Below are 21,942 nucleotides of genomic sequence, written 5' to 3'. Positions count from 1 at the left end.
TCCCCATCTTGTTACCAACAAATGTCATAGTAGAAATAATGTTATCAAAATGAGAAAATTTGCCATAATCATACATTTGATTAAACTCATAGCAAAAGTAATGCAGTAATGAGTAAATGAAATAATTTTTACATGTAAAAATAAGTCTCAATATATAGTCAACAGTCTTCTTCTTCATCATCATCTTCTTCTTCCTTAACATTTGTCCCACATGCCAGCGGGGTCCACTGTTTTGGCTCGTTGTTGCGACTTCTTGCGATCTTGTGCCTGATCAGGGTGAAGGCCTGAGATCTTGAAGTCTTCATGCAGGGTGTCAAGCCATTGCTGCCTTGGTCATCCTGCTCACCATTTCCTATTTACATTTAGGTTGAAACTAGTCTTTGCCACTTTTCTTGTTTGCTCTAAGGATATGCCCATACCAACATAGGCGGCTTTCTCTCATTTAGTCTACTATTGGTGCAACGCTGTATAGCCTGCGAACTTCATTATTTGTGACATGGTAATGCAGTGTTAATCCCGATGTCCACCAAAGCGTTTATGTCTCCATAACAGCAAGTTGTTGCTCTACTTCTTTTGTTGAAGGCCAGCATTACCGATAAGTATACTTTTGCTTTGAGCCTGTTTGGAATTTTCTTGTCACATAGTATTCCAGTAATGGAACGCCATTTGAGCCATGCGGTGCTAAGGTGGTTGAAGATTTTTGCACTGAGATTTCCATCAGCAGCAATTGTTGAGCCCAGCCACTTAACAAGTCCTTGCTGTTGGGAGGTCGACACCATTGATTCTGATGGTTGCAGAATCATTTAAATCTGTGGAAAGGTAATTGTTTTCAACACATTGAGCCGTAGTCCTACATCTGCAAGGCAGTCATTCCAGGCTTGGACTTGAAGTTGTAGATTATTCTTATCTTCACTGGTCAGTAGCACATCATCAGCGTACAGTAACTTTCAGAGTGAGGTTTTCTGCAGGTTTCTAGTGGCGGTATCCATGACAGTGATAAATAGGAGCAGTGGGAGAGCAGATCCCTGATGAACTCCCATGGAAATAGGGAAGTCGTCAGATAGTCTGGCAGCTAACTGTATCCGTCTCTTCGGGTTCTGGTAGAGTGGTCTGACCCACCTGATGAGCCCTTCAGGTACCCCATGGGTACTCTCAGGGAAAGCCAAATGAACTTGTGTGGTACTCTGTCAAGAGATTAGATTAGTACTTGTTCCATAGATCATGAATACAACTCTTCGTAATGATGTGGAACATATCAGGTTAATAAAAGTTGTCTATACAAGATATTACATTAGACAAAATATTACATGACACTTATTATTATTTCTTTTCTTTTTTGTGTGTGTGTGTGGTGGGGGGGGGGGGGGGGGGGGGGGGAGATTACCCACTTACTATATCCAAAAATTAATCTAATAAGTAGAAGGAGTTGCCATTATGAAATTCTTTTAATTTCCTTTTAAATGCTATATGGCCATCTGTCAGACTTTTGATGCTATCAGGTAAGTGACCAAAGACTTTTGTGCCAGCATAATTTACCCCCTTCTGAGGCAAAGTTAGATTTAACCTTGAGTAGTGAAGATCATCCTTTCTCCTAGTGTTGTAGCCATGAACACTGCTATTACTTTTGAATTCATTCGGATTGTTAATAACAAATTTCACAAGTGAATATATATATATTGTGAGGCTACAGTAAAGATCTCTAGCTCTTTAAATAAGTGTCTGCAGGATGATCTTGGATGAGCTCCAGCAATTATTCTGATTACACGCTTTTGTGCAATGAACACTCTTTCACTCAATGATGAATTACCCCAGAATGTGATGCCATACGAAAGCAGAAAATGAAAATAGGCGTGGTTACCGTATTTACTCGAATATAAGCCGCACTTTTTCCCCGGTTTTTGTAATCCAAAAAACCGCCTGCGGCTTAGAATTGAGTGCAAAGTAAGCGGAAGTTCTGAAAAATGTTGGTAGGTGCCGCCACAACTAACTTCTGCTGTCGAATATATTTAGCGCTACACAGGCATGCTTTGCAAGCACGAAGATAAGTACTGGCGGCAAAACCTCTGCGTCAGTAAATAAATTAAAAGAAAAGGTAGAAGAATGTAAACATTATGCCATGTATTCTTTCGTGTTTGCTGTTATCTCATTTAAATCCTGTCTGCCTAATTATTCTTATGTTGAATAATGATACAGTCAGAAATGAAGCACGGCATGTGACTAGATTTTTAAATCTAAGGTGACTCTAATTTCTGTGCAGAATGTAATGTACTGAAGAGGCGTCTGCAAAGATTTTCAAACGGAGAAAAATTTTCGCTAAACTCTCGTTCAGAACATCTATCGTACGCAGTCTATTTGGTTCTTCTTGATCATGATCAAAGAAAGCAGCAGTGTAAGTAACAACAAATAGCAGCCTCTTGCCATTGTTTCCCTTATGAGACAATTTCTCTCTCTTTTTTTTAATTGTAAGCCGCGGTAGGGCACACAAAAGCAAGCCATGCCGCGAGCGGTGACAGGAAAACGGCACTTATCAGATCAAAGCAAAATAAGCAATCGAATCAAACCAGACGAAGCACGTGAAAAAGGAAGGGTACCCGTACAAATACGGACGAAGCGCCTGACACGTAGCAATGGCTACTTGGTAAAGCTTAACTGTTAAGCTTATGACTCGAACCAAACTACAGTAGCTGTATCTTCATCCATTCGACCTAAATTGTGTCTCATGTTACAATGGACCAACTTTGTTTCGATTTGGAGATGCGGTCTAAAACTTTTCTCTCCCCTGGAATTTTGAGTCTCAAAATTCAGGTGCAGCTTAGATTCGGGAAATTTTTCCCCTTGATTTCGAGTCTTTTTTTCAGGTGTGGCTTAGATTCGAGTAAATACGGTAGCTAATTTACTGAGATGTATATCACCAAAATTTGCAATGACCCTAATAGCATAAGTAGCTGAACTCAAACGTTTCAGCAGGTCTTCAGTGCATTATTTCCAGTTCAACCCCTCATCAATGTGTACACCTAGAAATTTGAAATGTTCCACCTTAGCTACTGATTTCTGATCGAAGTCTACATTTATTAATGGTGTCATTCCATTTACTGTGTGGAACTGTATGTTCTGTGTTTTGTCAAAGTTTAATGATAGCCCATTTGCAGAGAACCACTTAATGATTTTCTGAAAACATCATTTACAATTTCACCAGTTAATTCTTGTGTGTTTGGTGTGATAGCTATATTTGTATCATTGGCAAAAAGTACCAGCTTTGCATCTTTGTGAATATAGAATGGCAAGTCATTAATATATGTTAAGAACAGCAGAGGACCCAAGACAGAACCTTGCGGCACCCCAATCATGATTGTTCCCCAGTTTGAGAAATCACCAGTTTTTTGCATATTATGTGAACTGCTTATTTCAACTTTCTGCACTCTTCCAGTTAGGTATGATGTAAACCATTTGAGTGCTGTCCCATTCATACTACAGTACTTGAGCTTATCTAGGAGTATTCCATGATTTACACAATCAAAAACCTTTTGAGAGATCACAAAAAATCCCGACGGGTGACTTCCGGTTACCCAGAGCATTTAATATTTCATTAGTGAAAGTATATATAGCATTTTCCGTTGAAAAATCTTTCCGGAAACCAAACTGACATTTTGTTAAAACTTTGTTTTTACAAACGTGTGAAGCTGCTCTACAATACATTACTTTTTCAAGAATTTTGGATAAGGCAGTCAGAAGAGAGATTGAGCAGTAGTTGTTGACATCAGACATATCCCCTTTTTTATGCAGTGGCTTCAGTCTATCTGGGGAAATACCCTGCTTCAGAGAGCTATTACATATGTGGCTAAGAATCCCACTTATCTTTTGGGAACAAGCTTTTATTATCCTGATGGAAATGCCATGAATTCCATGTGAACTTTTATTCTTGAGAGAGTTTATTATCTTCCTAATTTCAGGAGGAGAGGTGGGTGGAATTTCAATTGTATCAAATGGTGTGGGTAAGGCCTCTTCCATTAACTGCCTTGCTTCTTCTAATGAACATTTAGATACTATTTTCTCTACAATATTTAAAAAATGATTATTCAAAATGTTTTTGACTTCTGGCTTGGTGTTTGTCAAGTTTCCATTCGCTTTGATGGTAATGCCGTCATCCTGAAGTCTTTGTTGCCCTGTCTCCCTTGCAATAATATTACAAATTGTTTTGATTTTGTTATCAGAGGTATTAATCTCAGACATGATGCGCATGCTTCTGGACTTTTTAATAACCTTTCTTAATGTGGCACAGTAGTTTTTATAATATTTGGCTGTTTCTGGGTCATTACTCTTTCTTGTTGTTAGATACAGTTCCCTTTTGTGGTTGCAAGATATTTTTATTCGTTTAGTAAGCCAAGGTTCTTTGCATGGTTTCTTATAATTAGATTTAACTACTTTCTTGGGGAAACAGTTTTCAAATTCTCTCACAAGTATATCATGAAATAGCTATATTTTAAATGTGCATTGGGTTCCTTGTACACCTCATCCCAGTCTAACTGTTGAAGATTTTTTCGAGGTCGAGAAAGGCAAGGTGTAGATATTTTGACTTCTCGCGGTGCTTTTCGATAAGCGGGCAAGCTGCATGGATAGCATGTGTCGTCCCACAGCCCTTCACGAGACCACATTGATTGATGGAGAGACTGATAATTTGTTAGATCCTTTTATCAATGATGCGCTCGAATACTTCTGTGGTGTGTGACAGAAGGCGTATTAGGCAGTAGTTGTTACATTGAGCTGGACTTCCCTTCTGCTTCCAAATTGGAACTGTTGTGCTACATGTTCAGTCAGCTGGAATCGTTCCCTCCTCAATGATCTTATTAAAGTAATCTGTCAACCAGTCAGCTGAATCCCAGTGTTTTGATTTCCCCAAGTCTGCAGGAAGATCATTTGGCCCCGTTGCCTTTCCATTTTTCATTTTCTGTAATGCTTCGGCAACCTCATCCTTGGAGACTGGTGCAGTGGGTCCCTCTACTGGAGTCAACACTGGAATTGGAGCATGTGGAAACTCCTCATTGCAAATATATAGTCAACAGTAATGAGGGGAAAAAAGGTTGTTCTTATTCTCTGTTGTATTTAATATTGCACTATATGAGTGAATAATCATTGATTTAGAGCTTAACTTGTGTAATGTTTAGTTTTTGTAATGCACGTATGCTGAAAGAACATTTACTACTGCATAAAATCAAATTGTATTGATGTACTTAACTTGGATGCAGTGATTCAATTAAATTTGATTTCTTGATGGAATCTGTTCTGTCATGTTTTGATACCCCGAATTCACAGAAAAATAGCTATTTTTCATCGGAGTTTTCAAAAACTATAGACACGAAGGACATCCAGGTTGGTATTACCTCTTAGTTATTTTTTTTCTTTGTTGCTTTACAGTGCATGCCTGGATTGTAGTTGGCAAAATTTAACATTATTTCAAGTTTTCATTGTGTAAGCAAAGAAAAGTATGACATGTGAATAATGATGTATCTTTATTGTACTTGTAAAGTGTTTTCTTCTTTGTGTTAAAAATTAAATTTATTTACTCTTGTTGAGTTTGGGTCTTCTTTTGTACAGCCCATCCTCAATAACTACCAGTTTATTTCTTATGAAACGTAATTTTTTGTATTTTTCCACCACCGTGGATCCTTGCTCCTTCCATCTGTGTCAATACAGAAAAGTTTCCTTATCCCTAGCCAGATCTCGGTCTCTCATATTATTCCTGCCTTGTTGCTTGGCTCATGGAGTACCCTCTAATGGCCTTACCATCAAATTAACCCATATCTGGCTCCCACCCCCCCCCCCCCCCCCCTCCTACAATTACCTCCACCTGTTCAGGTTCTGCCAATCCTTAGCTCTCAGTAACATAGTCCTGCAGAACCATATGAATCAACCCCAATCCTCCTTGCATTACCTTCTCTCCACCCACAAAAATCTCCTGCTATGCAATCCCAAATTCCTGGAACCCATAACACACATTGAAACTCTTGCACTGCAGGAACTTGAGTAACATTCACAACTCCACTTCTAAAAGCTCTCCTCATGCTCACTTCCTACTCCCACCTTGAAGTGCTGCTGTGCACCGCCTCTACGACCACCTCCAAATCTCCCCCACATCCCCTCATAGCTGACAGACCATGTCTCGTAGACCTTCTACACTTACCCCACTCTCCAAAACTCCCTCCCACCACCACACAGAATCCAAAACCTAAACAGACCTGCAACACAGTCATGAACCTTTCCTCCAGAAGCCTTAGCCCCACAGGGATATCAGTCCTTTCCAGAAGCCTCATCTTTTGCCCCACTCCCAAATTCAGTCATGCAGGACTTGTTAAAGACCATCTCTCCTTCTCCCGGTCACTACAGTGAAACACTTTTTTGCTACTAACCCTACCAATCAGACACAACCAAAGACCAATATTGAACCTTGCCTAACTCAATTCACTCCTCTATCCAACTGGGATCCATCCCCACTACCTCCAAACCATCCCCTGTTAACTTTCCAGAATTTCTTAACCTCAAACCTTGCCTCACCATCATTCCTCAAATCCCTCAACATGCAAACTAACCTTATATCTGCAGAAAGAACTGCAGTCCACCATCTAAAAACTGATCCTGACCTTATAATCCTACCTGCAGGCAAAGGCTCCAGCACCGTTGTTTTGAACCTCAAGAATTTCCTGGTGGAAGGACTCCACCAGCTGTCAGATACTTCCACCTACAAACCTTGCCACAGTGACCCCATTCCAGTAGTCCAGCAGGATCTCCAGTCACTACTCAAATCCGTAGGCCCATTCCAGAACCTCTCCCCAGACTCCATCTCTCTGCTTATCCCTACCACTCCCCACACTCCTACCTTCTACATGCTTCCTAAAGTCCATAAACCTAATCACCCAGGATGTGAGAGACTCTTTGCTCTTGTGGACAAATGCCTTCAACCTCCTATATGAAAGATACCAACCATTTCCTCCACCGACTCTCCATAGTTCCTGTTCCTTTACCAAACGGTGCCCTGCTCATCACTATTGATGCCACCTCCCTGTACACCACATCCCTAATGCTCACGGCCTTACCGCTATTGAACACTACCTTTCCCAATGCCCGATGGTTTCCAAACCAACATTATCCTTCCTAGTTGCCATGACCAACTATATCCTCACCCACAATTACTTCTCCTTTGATGGAATTACCTACAAATAAATCTGGGATATGGCTATGGGAACCCACATGGCACCATCCTATGCCAACCTATTTATGGGCCATCTAGAGGAATCCTTCCTAAAACCCCAGAATCCTAAACCCCTCACCTGGTTCAGATTCATTGATGACATCTTTGTTACCTAGATCAAAGGTGAGGGCACCGTATCCACATTCCTCCAGAAACTCAACAACTTCTCCCCCATTGGCTTCACCTGGTCCTACTCAATCCAACGAGCCACCTTTCTAGATGTTGACCTCCACTTCAGAGATGGCTACATCAATACGTCTGTCCTTATCAAACCTACTAACCACCAGCAATAGCTCCACTTTGACAGCTGCCACCCCTTCCATACCAAGAAGTCCCTTCCATACAGTCTTGCCACCTGTGACCGCCACATCTGTAGTGATGAGTAGTCCCTCTCGAAATATACCAAGGGTCTCACTGAAGCCTTCACTGACCGTAATTATCCTCCCAACCTTGTACAAAGACAAATCTCCTGTGTCTTATCTTTCCAGTCTCCCACCACTTCCCGACGTTCCCCATCCAGCCACAGAGGAGCATTCCCCTCATAATTCTGTACCACCCAAGACTGTAGCAACTGAATTACATTCTCTGCCAGGGTTTCATTTACCTCTCTTTGTGCCCTGAAATGAGAAATGTCCTGCCCACTATCCTTTCCACCCCTCCCACAGTGGTATTCTGCCGTCCATCGAACCTACACAATATATTCGTCCATCCTTACACAACCCCTGTTCCCAATCCCTTACCTAAAGGCTCATACCCCTGTAATAGACCTAGATGCAAGACATCTCCCATACATCCTCCTACCACCACCTACTCCAGTCCAGTCACTAACATCACCTATCCCATCAAAGGCAGAGCTACCTGTGAGACCAGTCATGTGGCCTACAAGTTAAGCTGCCTTCTATATAGGCGTGACAACCAGCAAGCTGTGTGTCGGCATGAATGGCCACTGAGAAACTATTGCCAAGAAACAAGTGGACCACCCTGTTGCTGAACACGCAGCCAAACATAATATCCTTCATTTCAATGACTGCTTCACAGCCTGTGTCATATGGATCCTTCCCATCAACACCGGCTAATCTGAATTTTGCAGGTGGGAACTTTCCCCACAATACATCTGTCATTCCCGTAACCCTCCTAGCTTCAACCTTCATTAGTCACTTTCCTCACCCATCCAGCCCCTTCCCTGTTCCCATTCCAGCACTACATAGCCGTCATTCCACCACCACACCCAGTCTTTTTACTTCTCTCCTTTTCCGCTACTTCCCCCCCCCCCCCCCCCACTCCCACCCCACCTCTCTCCTGCCCTCTGTGTAACCTGCAGCATTTTGCTGTCCACCACCCCCCACCATACTATCCCTCTCCGCTCCAGCCTCCTCCTTACTCCCACCCATTCGCCACTCCTACCATGCACTGGTGCTGCTCCTCGCAGCATGGTTTAAGTTGCGTGAGACTGCTTGTCGTGTATGTGAGTTGCATTTGTGTGTGTGTGTGTGTGTGTGTGTGTGTGTGTGTGTGTTGTTGACGAAGGCCTAAACAGCCAAAAGCTATAATAGTGAGAGTCTTTTGTTGTGCCTATCTGCGTCTCAGCATCTCTGCTATATAGTGAGTAGCAACTTTCCTTCTCATAATATTGTCTTATACAACTAGCCTTTGTTTAATAGTTGTAACATGAAAGTTGATCTTAAAAAGCCTAAACTGCTACTCTTTTGTTGTGCCTTTAATGGAAATGCAGTATGGTGTACTGCAACAATTTTACATCTACCTCACTATTGATGTTCACTTTTAATTCAAACTCATTTCTAGACCAGGCAGCTAGACTTGCACCAATCTGCCCTTAATGTCTTCCTTGCAGTATCTATCATGAGTGAAAGTGTCAACAGCAGACTGGTATTAGATAGTGATTCAGTTGATAACCATGTGGTTTCCACAATCACTAAGCCAAATGGAACTTAACAACACATGCATAGTGAAATAGACTTGTATTAATTTTAGTCAGAAATTGTTTCATTATTAATTTCTATCTGTAGTTGTTAAATAGATACAGGAAAGGCTTACCATAGAAAACAAATGAGTGGCTTTGAGAGTTGGCATAGGGAAGGCAGCAGAAGATCACACAGGCAAAAGGACAAGACCTACTAGGAATCCTTGGATATCACAGGAAATATTTGATGAAAGGAGAAAATATAAAAATGCAGCAAATGAAGTGGCGAAAGGGAGTAAAAATGTCTAAAAAGTGAAATTGATAGAAATACAAAATGGCTAAGCAGGAATGGCTACAGGACAAATGTAAGGTACAGAAGCATGTATAACTAAGGCAAAGATATTACATGTAGGAAAATTAGAGACCTTTGGAGAAAAGAGAAGCAGCTATTTGAAAATAGAGAGCTCAGATGGAAAACCAGTACTAGGAAAAGAAGGGACAGCTGAAAGGTGGAAACATTATATTGAGAAGTTTCACAGGGAAATTAACTTTAAGACAGTGTTATAGAAAGGAAAAAGAACGTAGGTGGTGGTGGTGACGACGACGATAGGATGGAAGATATACTGGGCAAAGAATTTGACAGAGCACTCGAAGACCTAGACCACTAGAGGGCTCCGAATTGTAGCATTTAATACAGTGGTGTGTAATGTAACTATGTTATTTATTTACATGTCAAGTTCCGTAGGACCAAATTGAGGAGAAAATCTCCAAGGTCATGGAACATGTCAGTACATGAACTTACAACATAAAAGTAATAACAGATAAAAATAAATGTTCATGAACCTGAAAGAAAATCAGTCCATAAGTTTAAGCAAACACTATCAGCAATACAATGAGAATCAGCTTAATTTTTCAAGGAACTCCTTGACAGAATAGGAGTGACCCATGAGGAAACTCCTCAGTTTCGATTTGAAAGCGCGTGGACTACTGCTAAGATTTTTTAATTCGAGTGGCAGCTTATTGAAAATGGATGCAGCACTATACTGCACACCCTTTTGCACAAGAGTTAAGGAAGTCCGATCCAAATGGAGGTTTGATTTCTGCCGAGTATTAACCGAGTGAAAGCTGCGTATTGTTGGAAATAAACTAATATTGGTAACAAGAAACGACAGTAAGGAATATACATATTGAGAGGCCAATGTGAAAATACCCAGACTCATGAACAGAGGTCGACAAGAGGTTCGTGAACTCGCACCACTTATTGCCCGAACCGCCCGTTTCTGAGCCAAAAATATCCTTCTAGAATGAGGAGAGTTACCCCAAAACATAATACCATACGACATAAGTGAATGAAAATATGCAAAGTAGACTAATTTACGTGTCGAAGTATCACTCACTTTCGATACCATTCGAATAGTGAAAATGGCAGTATTAAGTCTTTGAACAAGATCCTGAATGTGGGCTTTCCACGACAGCTTACTATCTATCTGAACACCTAGGAATTTGAACTGTTCAGTTTCACTATTCATATGCCCGTTCTGTGAGATTAAAACGTCAGGTTTTGTTGAATTGTGTGTTAGAAACTGTAAAAACTGAGTCTTACTGTGATTTAATGTTAGTTTATTTTCTACAAGCCATGAACTGAGGTCATGTACTGCACTATTTGAAACCAAGTCAATGTTGCATACACCGAGCGAGGTGGCGCAGTGGTTAGCACACTGGACTCGCATTCGGGAGGACGACGGTTCAATCCCGCATCCGGCCATCCTGATTTAGGTTTTCCGTGATTTCCCTAAATCGCTCCAGGCAAATGCCGGGATGGTTCCTCTGAAAGGGCACGGCCGACTTCCTTCCCTGTCCTTCCCTAATCCGATGAGACCGATGACCTCGCTGTTTGGTCTCTTTCCCAAAAACCAACCAACCAACCAATGTTGCATACAACATCCTTTACTACCAAGCTAGTGTCATCAGCAAACAGAAATATTTTAGAGTTACCCATAATACTAGAGGGCATATCATTTATATAAATAAGGAACAGGAGCGGCCCCAACGCTGATCCCTGGGGCACCCTCCACTTGACAGTACCCCACTCAGATCCCACATCACAGCCGTTATCAACATTGTGAATAATGACCTTTTGCTGCCTGTTGCTGAAGTAAGAGGTGAACCAATTGTGAGCTACTCCCCTTATTCCATAATGACCCAACTTCTGGAGCAATATTGTGAGATCAACACAGTCAAATGCCTTAGTTAAATCAAAAAATACGCCAAGCGTTCGAAACTTTTTGTTTAGCCCATCCAGTACCTCACAGAGGAAAGAGAATATAGCATTTTCAGTTGTCAAACAACTTCTAAAGCCAAACTGTACATTTGATAGCAAATCTTGTGATACAAAATGATCAATTAACCTTACATACACAGCCTTTTCGATAACTTTTGCAAACACTGATGAAATAGAAATGGGTCTAAAATTATCTACATTATCCCTTTCTCCCTTTTTATAAAGCAATGACTAACAATGTGCTGTAATCAAGTTTCAAATTCAAGAAGTTCATTCATACGTGGAGCACCCTTTCCTCCAGGATGACAATACCAGAACACACATGAGCACTGTGACATCTTCAGCAGTCTGACACATTGGCTTCATTGTCATTGATCATTCTCTGTGCAGTCCTGACTTGGCCCCATCTCCTTTCTATCTGTATCAAAAACTTAAAAAACACATTTGAGGATGTGACATTGTTATGAAGTGGTGCAAGCAGAGAAAAGATTGTGACTCCGCCGACAAAGTCAGATATTCCACAGTGATGGTATCGACAAACTGGTCTCTCGTTGGAAGAAATGTGTTTGTTGCCACTGAGAAATAAATATGTAAGCCTGAAGGATACAAGGTGTAGAATGTTAATAATGTTTGTTGTATTTAAAAATCTGTAAGCGTTTTCACTGTAAAAATTCAGAGACATTACTTTTCAGCACACCCTTGTATTTACAGGAGAATGGAAAAATGGAAAAGGTTGTCCTGTGGAAGATCAATTTGAGTTCCACAGAAATGTAGGATCACACAATGACACTAAGACTTATCCTAGAAGATATATGAAGGAAGGCAAACCTACATTTATAGCGTTTGTAGATTTAGGGAAAGGTTTTGATAGTACTGTGTGAACTATGCTAATTGAAATTTTAAAGGTAGCAGGGTTAAAAATACTTGCACAGAAGAGTAATTTAAAACTTGTAAAGAAATCAGATTCCAGTTATAAGAGTTGAAAGACGTGAAAAGGAAACAGTGGTTACAAAGAGAATGCAACAGATTTGCAGCCTATCCCTACTGTTATTCAGTCTGTATTTTGAGCAAGCTGTGAAGGAAACCATGGAGAATTTAGTTAAGGGAAATAAAGTTTAGGGAGAGAAAATAAAAACTTTGCAGTGTGCCAGTGACATTGTAATTCTGAACATAATGGATAGTGTTTTGAAAACAGATTGTAATATTGACATCAGTAAAATGAGGGTAATGCAATATAGCCAAAGTAAATCAGGCAGTACCAAGTGAATTAGATTAGAAATGAGACAAATAAAATAGTAGATTAGTTTTGTTATTTGGACAGTAAAATAAATGATGATGGCTGAAGTATGAAATATACAAAAATGCAGATGGGCAGTAGCAAACAAAGCATTTCAGTAAAGAGGAATTGTTAACATCTAAATAAATTTAAGTGCTTGGAAGTCTTTTCTGAGGGTATTTTTGTGGAGCGTAGCCTTATATGGAAGTGAAAAAGGGACAATAGGCAATTCTGACAAGAAACTTTCGGAATTGCGTCCCATAGAAGAATGCTGAAGGAGAGTAGACTGAATAAAAAATGAGATATTGAATTGGATGTAAAAAAAATGAGGGATTGAATTGAATTGGGGGAAAAAGAAATATGGCACAGTTTGACTAAAAGCAGGAATTTGTTGATAGAGCACATCCTGTGGCACCAAGAAACTATCAGTTTGGTAATGGAAGGAAGTGTGGGGTGTAAAAAGTGTAGATAGTGACCAATGCTTGAATACAATAAGTAGGTTCAGATGGATGAAGGTTACAGTACTTATGAAGAGATTTACACAGCATATACTAGCATGGAGAGCTGCGTGGAAGCAGTCTTCGGACTGAAGACAGTGGCAACATCTGGAACTAGAGCTTATTCTAATTTCCACTGTGAATTGTTATTGATAAAATTCTGTCAAGCTTCCAGCCACATCAAGCGGTTTAAAATCCACAAGCTTTCAGCCAAGTACTACTTGGTCATTGTCATGTGTTCACTGTCTTCTGGTTGCTGCTACCATCTGTATACGGCTGCTATGTCTTCTGTGATGTTCACGATGTTTGCTCCAGTGCTATATAAGGTAATGTTTTCATTGCTCACACTGTAGGCCCGATTCAACCTTCTGATGGCCAGGTCCCAAGCTGTGCTTAGCTGAAGACCACCATCTTTATTGAGAATGTTGTCACAAAGTTTTATGTTGGTGGCTTCTTATATTATGCTGTCCTAGAAACTTCTAGTCTATGTAATAACAGATGTGTCTGCTAACGCTAATTTCTCAGGGTACTGAAGATGAATGCACCTTGTGTCCTGCACAGCACTGTTCAATAGTGCACGCGGTCTATCCAATGTAAAACTGCCCATACCGATACAATATTTTATATACTCCTTGCATTCTGAGGCCTTCATCATCTTTCACAGACTTCATGAGTTGTCAAATATTTGTTGGAGCACTGAAGATCGAATTGATTTTATGCCTCTTTTGGAGCTGGCTAATCTGTCCTTTTACTGAGCCACAGAACAGCAACAACACAAGCTTCTTACAGTCCTCCTCAGGGTCCTTCGGTTTCTCTGTTTTCAACAACATGACATGCAAAAAAAATCTGGTGGTTGTTGTAGCCATCTTCCTGGAATACTTTCTGTAAGTGGCTCAGTTGCTTCAGCAGGTTTTCAGCATCTGAGATGGCTTCCGCTTGGTGCACCAAGATCCTCTGAATGTTTCTGCAATTGTCAGTGATAGCTGTTAGCATGCAAATATCGGCCCGTGTGGGTGGGTTTCTGTAAACATTGTGGCTGAGACACCGATTTGCTTTACGGCGATCAAGGACATTGAAGAATGACAAGGTGCCATATGTCTCTACCTCCATTAACAGTGAGAGAGATTTCTAAATGCAAATTAGTCATTAATGAGCTTTTTGGTTAATTTGTCTAGATGCTAGTGCCACCTCAGTTTGTTATCCTTAATGGATGCCCCAGAACTTGGCACGTCATCTGTTGTATGTGTGCCATTGATTGCTATTTCTGCTACCTGTAAACTGTTTTTATTTGTTTGGCATGTTATAGAATTGAGCATAAATAATATTATGGGTTAAGCTGATTCTTTGAATCAGTTGTAAGCATATTCCATTATTATCCTGGCTTTGTCCGATATGGATATGAGTGGGCCCTTTCTCAGTATACTTGCCATTAGCTTGTCACAGGTTAAAGGCGAAAAAAAGGTCCCTAGTTTTTATAACTATTAGTTCATTCCTCAGGAAAAAAAGAGGGACAGTTTGGGAAGTCAGATAAGAGGGCAGGTCACTCTAGCTTCAGGATGAGAGCGACCTACCTGTAGTGAGGACAAGTGGAAATGAAGGAGAAGGTGTCAGGAGAGAGTAATAGCTGCATTTACTATATATTTATAAATAACAGTCTTTGCAACTGAAAGCATATTTTGGCACACTAGTACCCATTGTTGGAATAGTATATTGCTCTGCTGCACATGAGAAACAAATTGGCAGCATATGACTTTTACATTGCAGCATGTCATATGGCACTTTAAGCTGTAAGGACTGTTGTTTATGAAAGTATGATGTAAATACGGCTCCTTTTAGTCTAGCTTGTGTGAAATTGAGTTTCGTAAAACTGAATTGATACTTAAGATTTAAAATTGCCAAATCAAATGGTGAACATGTATTCTAATGCCAAATCATTTTGATTGCAGTGCAGTTTTACAGTCACAAGAGAACTCGTAACTTCCAATATTAATTTGGATATGGCATCGGACATTTGAAGTTTTACATAAGGTTAAAACATGCATAGAGATCAATCAGTAGTTACCCCGTCAACTACTACCTTCACTGTACACCCATGTTCTCCACTGCACTTTATTGAAACACACAATGTCTTGTACTATTAACATATATTATCTGATTAACTGGTGTATTTTCCTGTAACCCGCCACTGTAAATAGCAAACCTGTAGTTGTTTTTAATACTGCTGAATAATATGTATCAAATGATGTGACAGAGTGGTTATTGTTATATTCTAGCCAACTGCAAGTGGCCATGTGGAAGCCCCGAGTGAGAATAAGAAAAAAAAAGTAACAGGAGTGGAATTAGATTCTCTCATCACCGAAGTGCAAGACATCCTTCCTCACCTACAAGATGGATTTATTGAGGTAATTATTTGTCGTCAACACTCCATCCTTCATTGTTAAAAGTTGGTAACCCATCACACAATCCTCTTTACAGTCTGTCTCAGTTTTTCTCTGTCTTCTACATCTTTGAGTAGCTGGCTACATGTTTGGTGTGTCTTCTCCTTTATCTGCTCCCTCTACCATCTCGGTAGTCTTCCCTGCAGTATCTTCCCGCCAACTTTGCCTTGGATGATCACATTTTCCAAGTTATCCTTCTTTTGTCGAACTATTGGCCAAAGAACTGTAATAGCTGCTGGAAACAAATACTGGACAACCTATTCTCCACCCTGAGTTCTCGAAAGATGGATTTGTTGGTCTTATTGTCCATCCATTATATTCTCGGCAACCTCCTATATGTTCACATCTCAAGAGCATCAATTCTTTTGCTGTCCCCTTCAGTTAATGCCCAAATTTCAGAGCCATAAAGGAAAACTGAAAAAACATCAGAGATTTCAGCACACTCAATGTAGAATGTCTGTTTAAGGTTACATTTTTACAAATCACTGTCAGCTTCAGTGTAGCATCTCTCCCCAGAAAAGTTCTACATCATATTCCCTGTATAAAGCCACACTTTTTCTTAACCAGTGAGCCCAGGTAAATCTACATCTACATACATACATACTCTACAAGGCATCACATGGTGCATGGCGGAGGATATCCTGTACCGCTACTAGTAATTTCCTTTCCTGTTCCATTTGAAAATGGAAGTAAAAATCAACTGTCGATTTGCCTTCATATGAGACCTAATCTCTGTAATCTTATCTCAACATGCTAATTCCATTTCATATTGCTTTGTAATGTTACATCTAGATATTTAATCAACGTAACTGTCAAGCAGCACACTGCTAATGGTGTACTCAAACATTTTTGCTACTCATCTCTACTAACGTACATTTTTCTATGTTTGTTGGTAGTTGCCATTCATAAACGAAATGATCAGCTTCTTCATATTAGCTGGTAGTAAGTCACCTCTGTTACTTACCATGATCTTGGGCTAATATAACAATGAAAACAATCACTTATTGATAAAATTATTGTATTGGATGGATAAAAAATCTACTCACCAAGTGATGGCAGAACACACACGTAAGAGTGTTGTGAATGGCAAGCTTTCAGAGCCAGTGGCTCCTTCTTCAGGCAGAACCCTTCAACCCTTCTGCCTAAAAGGAGCCACTGGCTCTGAAAGCTTGCCATTCACAACAGTCTTTCATGTGTATGTTCTGCCGCCACTTGGTGAGTAAATTTTTTATCTATCCAATTAAATAATTTTATCATGATCTTGGTCTTTTTTGTATAACTGACAATCCAAGTTTCTCATTCCTTTTCTTAACTCTATCCAGTAGCTCCTTCATTTCCACTTGTGATCCTGTGCACAGTGTGGTGTCATCAGCAAATCTTACAAAGAGAAGTTGTGATAGAATGCACCCCATGTGACTCCCTTTAAATGTTTCAAAAGAATTTGAAATAGTCTTACCAAATCTGATTAATGCAGTGCTATCAGAGTAGAGATTTCTGATAAGGATAATAAGATGATCAGTAATGCCCATTTCTGCTAGCATGTTCCTCAGTTCTTTCCATCAAAAGTGTGGCTGTAGTCCAAGAAGCAAAGAACTAAAGGGGTATTGAATTCTCTTTTTCAGTTATCTGTCCAACATTGTGAATCTGCTAGTGTTCTTTATTATACATAAGCCCAGCTTGCTCTAGTGGTATATCTGTATTTAAGTAGGTTCTCAGGCATTCATGAATGACATTTGGAAGAATATTGCTGGCAAGTGAAATTAATGAAATGGCTCTGTAGTTTGCAAAATGCTGTATGTTTCATTTCTTATGAAACAGAATCATTATCGACATGGTCCAGTCTTCTATCCACGTACCATTAGTCTATATGTAGTTACATATGTTGTGCATGATTTCCAAACCCAAATCTCAAGATGCTTTGATCATGTCAGTAGTGTAAGGTCATATCCAGGTGCTTTGTTATTTTTCCCAGTTTAGCTAAAGTTTTTTGGACCACTTGTAAGATGTTGGGTTCCTTCTTTACTGGAATGTTTGCACAACTAAGTTTTCCACCTTTATCCATATCAAACTTGTTGCAGTATGTTCTCCAGTAATTAGTGGCTTGTACTATATTGGTTATGGTTAGATATGTGCCATCTTCCATGTTGTACAACCCATGTTCATTGTTTCAAGGATCTTGTTAATTTCAGTGAACATTCTTCTGGTCTCATTGCAATCCCAGAATTTCTCAGTTCTCTCACATGTTTCATTGATGTAATTATTTGGGTGATCCCATCCCACAAGTCCGTAATTTCCAATCCCTGCTTAAAGCCTTAGGCCCTTCCCAGAACCTCCCGCATGAGTCCATTTCCCTCCCCACCTTTGTGACACCCCACAGATCCATCTTTTACAGCCCCATAATCCATGTACCCAACAATCCTGGACACACTATTGTAGCTGGATATTGTGCTCCCCTCAAAGAATTTTGGCACTCATTGACCAGCACTTCCAACAATTTATCATAATCTACCATCCCACATCAAAGATATCCACCATTTCCTTCACCAGCTCTCCTTATCCCCATCTGTTTACATTTTGGATCTGTACTTGTCACTGTTGATGTCACTTCCCTTTACAGCAACATCCCTCATACCTGTGTTCTTACTGCTATTGAACACTATCTTTCCGACTTCCTTCAGCTCCAAACCCACTACTTCATTCCTCGTACACCTTGCTACCTTTATCCTAATTCACAACTAATTGTCCATTGAAAGGAAGGTATACAAACAAATCTGCAGCACAGCCACGGGCCCTCATGGCATTTTCCTATGCCAATCGATTTATGGGCTCTCGAGAGGAATCGTCTTAGCCTCCCAAAACCTCAAACTGCTGGTCTGGCTCAGGTTTATTGATGATATCTTCATGCCAAAGAGCAAAGTAGACCACCCTGACCCACAACATGCAGCTGGAGACAACATAGTTAATTTTAATGGCTGCTTCACAGCATGGGCCATATGGATCCTTCCTTCCACCACCAGATTTTCCGAACTGCACAGGTGGGAGTTATCTTTACAACACATTGTCCACTCCCAAACTTATCCTACCCTCAACCTATGTTAATTTAATGCTTCCACATGTGCCATCCAACATTTTCCAGCCCCTCTGCCCTATCACATCCTCCCTATTCGTGTCTCCTCACTCTGTGTGCCACACTGCCTTTTGCCAATGCACTCCCCTGTCTTCCCCTTTCCTGCTTGTGGCCTTTTCTGCTCCCTGTTTCTCTCCCATCCCTCGCTTCTTGCCTTTCCTGCTTCTTGGGTACTCCCCTTCCTACCTCCCTGCCCCAACAGCCTCCTGACACTGCGCCTGGCAGCAGATTTGTCGTATTTCCATCTGGTGCCTGTGTGCTTTGTCAGTCAGCACTCTTCTCTCCCGCTACCCTTCCCCTTCCCCTTCCCCTTCACCTTCCCCTCCCCCTCCCCTTTCCAGAGTGCTGCTTTCATTTAATGTGACAGTTGCAGTCTGGTCTGAGTTGCCAGAAATTGCAATCATGTGTAAGCGAGGTGTGCTTGATTGTGTGAATTTGTGTGTGTGTGTGTGTGTGTGTGTGTGTGTGTGTGTTGTCTCTTTTCTGGGGGAGGGTTTAGCTGAAAGCTAGATGTGTAACAGCTTTTTTTTCCATTGTGCATGTTTGCAACTCAGCTTGTTATCTTTATGGTGAGTAGAAATCCATCCTTTTTGCTATATTTTTGAGATTCCAGTCTGGAGTTTCTGTTATGTAAACTTATTTTGTGACAGAATTGAATCAGTTGATCTCCACGAAAATGTCTTTTGGCCAAACCACTCAAGTACTTCATTTGAAGAGCCCCATTACCCTACCTTAACATTAAAATCTCCTTGCTCTATGGTAACTTTGTTTTTGGGTATTTGCTCAAGGCAGTTGGATAGAGACTCATAAAATTGGTTTGATTTAAGTTGGTGCATACACTTGTGTAACATTTAGTTTGCAGGGTCTAGTGTTGAATTTCACTGGTATTATTCAGTTGCTGACAGGCTTGTGTTCAGGCAGTGTGGCATTCCATCGCTTGTCTACTAATGAGGCAACATCATTAATGGAGTGGTCTAATGTATCAGAAAAATATACTGAATTACCATTAGCTGTTTTGAATTGTCCACTGCCTTTCCAATTGAGTCTTCTGCTAATACTTTTATTTTAGTTTTCTGATACACTCTACAATCTGTAATTTACCAATTTGGCATAATACTTGTACATTCCAAGTCGCAATCTTATGTATGTTCCTTTGGATATTCATAGTTTTGCATCTGGCTTATTTATAAACTAGCTATATTGTAGAGAAAATATTACTGTTTTTCCAAACTAAAGATACAAGGATCAATATGCTGTCATGTAATATACAGTAGTGAATGTATAAGAGTGAGTATTAATTTTTTTCTCATGTATTAGATGGCTTCTTTGATGTAATCTTTTTTGAAGAAAATTTCATATGAATTCCTTATATTTTGCCCAAATGTTCAGTAGGTGTGGAAAGATACTGAAATGCAGGCCAAGTAATTTGACACTGTCATCCTGTCATTCACAGCATAGATTCATGTTTGGAAGTTACAGCTTTGAAGTCCCCATCTGACCGTCTATTTTAGGTTTTCCATGCTTTTCCCAAACTATCTTAAGGCAGATGACAGTAATATTTTTTAGCTTGTTAACATCTTTGGCAAAAATTATAAGAGCAGTTTGAGCTCTTGCTTATAAAGTGCACATGAATAGTTGTAAAAAAAAAAAGACATAATAGCTGTATTATGGAAATTACAGTAAAAAAGGTAGAAGGGATAAGATCAAATGAAAAAAGGGGTAAATTTGGGGACATGACCAGAGGAAGGGGAATACATGGGAAAACAAAGATGGATGATATGTAAATAAAAGAGAGGGATTATAATGAAGGTCTGTGAATAAAAGATAAATTTGTGTTTTAACAATTGAAAAAGAAGAATATAGAAGAACAAAGCTGCAGAACAAAATAAGTAAAATGAGAATTAAAAAAAAAATTTTTTTAATGCTGATAGAAAGGTAGTTAGATCAGTAATGGCAGAGGTTGTAACATTGGTAACAGTTCAGGTCCTGTAGAATTATGATTATTGTATCATGTGTTGGTGGTATAATGCTCTCTCATACAAATCAGAGGAACTAGTTTTGAAGGTAAACACTCAAGAGGATGTTAACAGTATAACAATGGCAGAACTTGTTGGTACTGTAGAAAGCAGTGTATTTTTGACTGAAGAAGAGCCATTTTCAGCTCAGATAATATTTACTTAAACTGGTATTGCATATCATGTCATAATATAATCTTGTTCAGTGCATGTAGTAAAATTTGTGTGGATGTGCTCACAAGTGAATATCTAGCTTTGAATAATGTGAGAAACATATGACAAGATTTCATTTTTAAGATACATGATGGTTTATGTCTGTAAAAAGTGTAATGTTTCTGTCCAGAAATTTTCATTATTGGGACACTTCAAAAGATCTCCATACTTTGAGATCTTTATTTTAACTAATTTTTTTATTTCTTCTTACCAACATTATCATACGTGCACAGTATCTTTGGGTAAGAAATGGCAAAGGAAAAAGGAGGTTTCATTACACTTAGGTGAATCTTAGGTGAAACTTTTATCAGTATACTTTGTGTTCTTTTTATAACAGTATTTGTGATACAGTACTCTTATTCCTAGAAATGCCTAGAATACTATGACTATGCCAGTGAGAGAGTAGTTAATGCAGTTCTGGAAAACCAACTTCCAGAAGAATTACAGAACATAGATACATCAATGCCTCGTATACCTCCAGAAAAGGTATGTACCGGAACTCAAATTGAGTAATCTGTGAGTGTGTAAATTGTGGATAACCAGTCATATAAAATAAATGTTTGATAACATTTTTAGAAAAAGCTTTTCTTTGACTCTGTCAGATTTGAATAATATTTCTTATTTATTGACAAAATGACCAACAGCTTTCAGCTTAGAACCATTATGGTAATATTCAGCATATTTTCATCTTTGCTTTTTTCTTGCCTGCTAGTTTTGAAAAACTTGTTTTATTATTTTGAAGTGCCAACAGAATGAGGTAGGGAGCTCTACTCAACAGAAAAATATTTATTAATACTGTTACTACTTTCTGGCAGTAACTGAAAATAACACTTGTAGTGCTGTGGTTTACATTAAGTGCCAAAGAGAGGAATGTGGAGTGTTACTCGTATGTCACACCTTATTTGTCTGTCACACCTTAAAGAATATAATT

At 39.7% G+C, this 21,942-nt stretch overlaps 1 protein-coding gene across 6 annotated transcripts in view; it reads left to right on the top strand.

The window, feature by feature from the left end:
- LOC124595187 (activating signal cointegrator 1 complex subunit 2) overlaps positions 1–21,942 on the top strand; it is a 162,777-nt gene that overhangs the window by 80,459 nt on the left and 60,376 nt on the right. For all 6 annotated transcript variants that reach the window (XM_047133809.1, XM_047133806.1, XM_047133810.1 and 3 more), the window contains 3 exons: positions 5,244–5,367; positions 15,492–15,620; positions 21,378–21,497. In XM_047133809.1, the coding sequence (XP_046989765.1) occupies positions 5,244–5,367; positions 15,492–15,620; positions 21,378–21,497 (373 nt within the window). The remainder of the gene's footprint in view (positions 1–5,243; positions 5,368–15,491; positions 15,621–21,377; positions 21,498–21,942) is intronic.

Source organism: Schistocerca americana, chromosome 2, assembly GCF_021461395.2.
Source record: "Schistocerca americana isolate TAMUIC-IGC-003095 chromosome 2, iqSchAmer2.1, whole genome shotgun sequence".
In the NCBI taxonomy this organism is placed as follows: Eukaryota; Metazoa; Arthropoda; class Insecta; order Orthoptera; family Acrididae; genus Schistocerca; species Schistocerca americana.
This window is presented reverse-complemented; position numbering and strand designations above follow the sequence as displayed.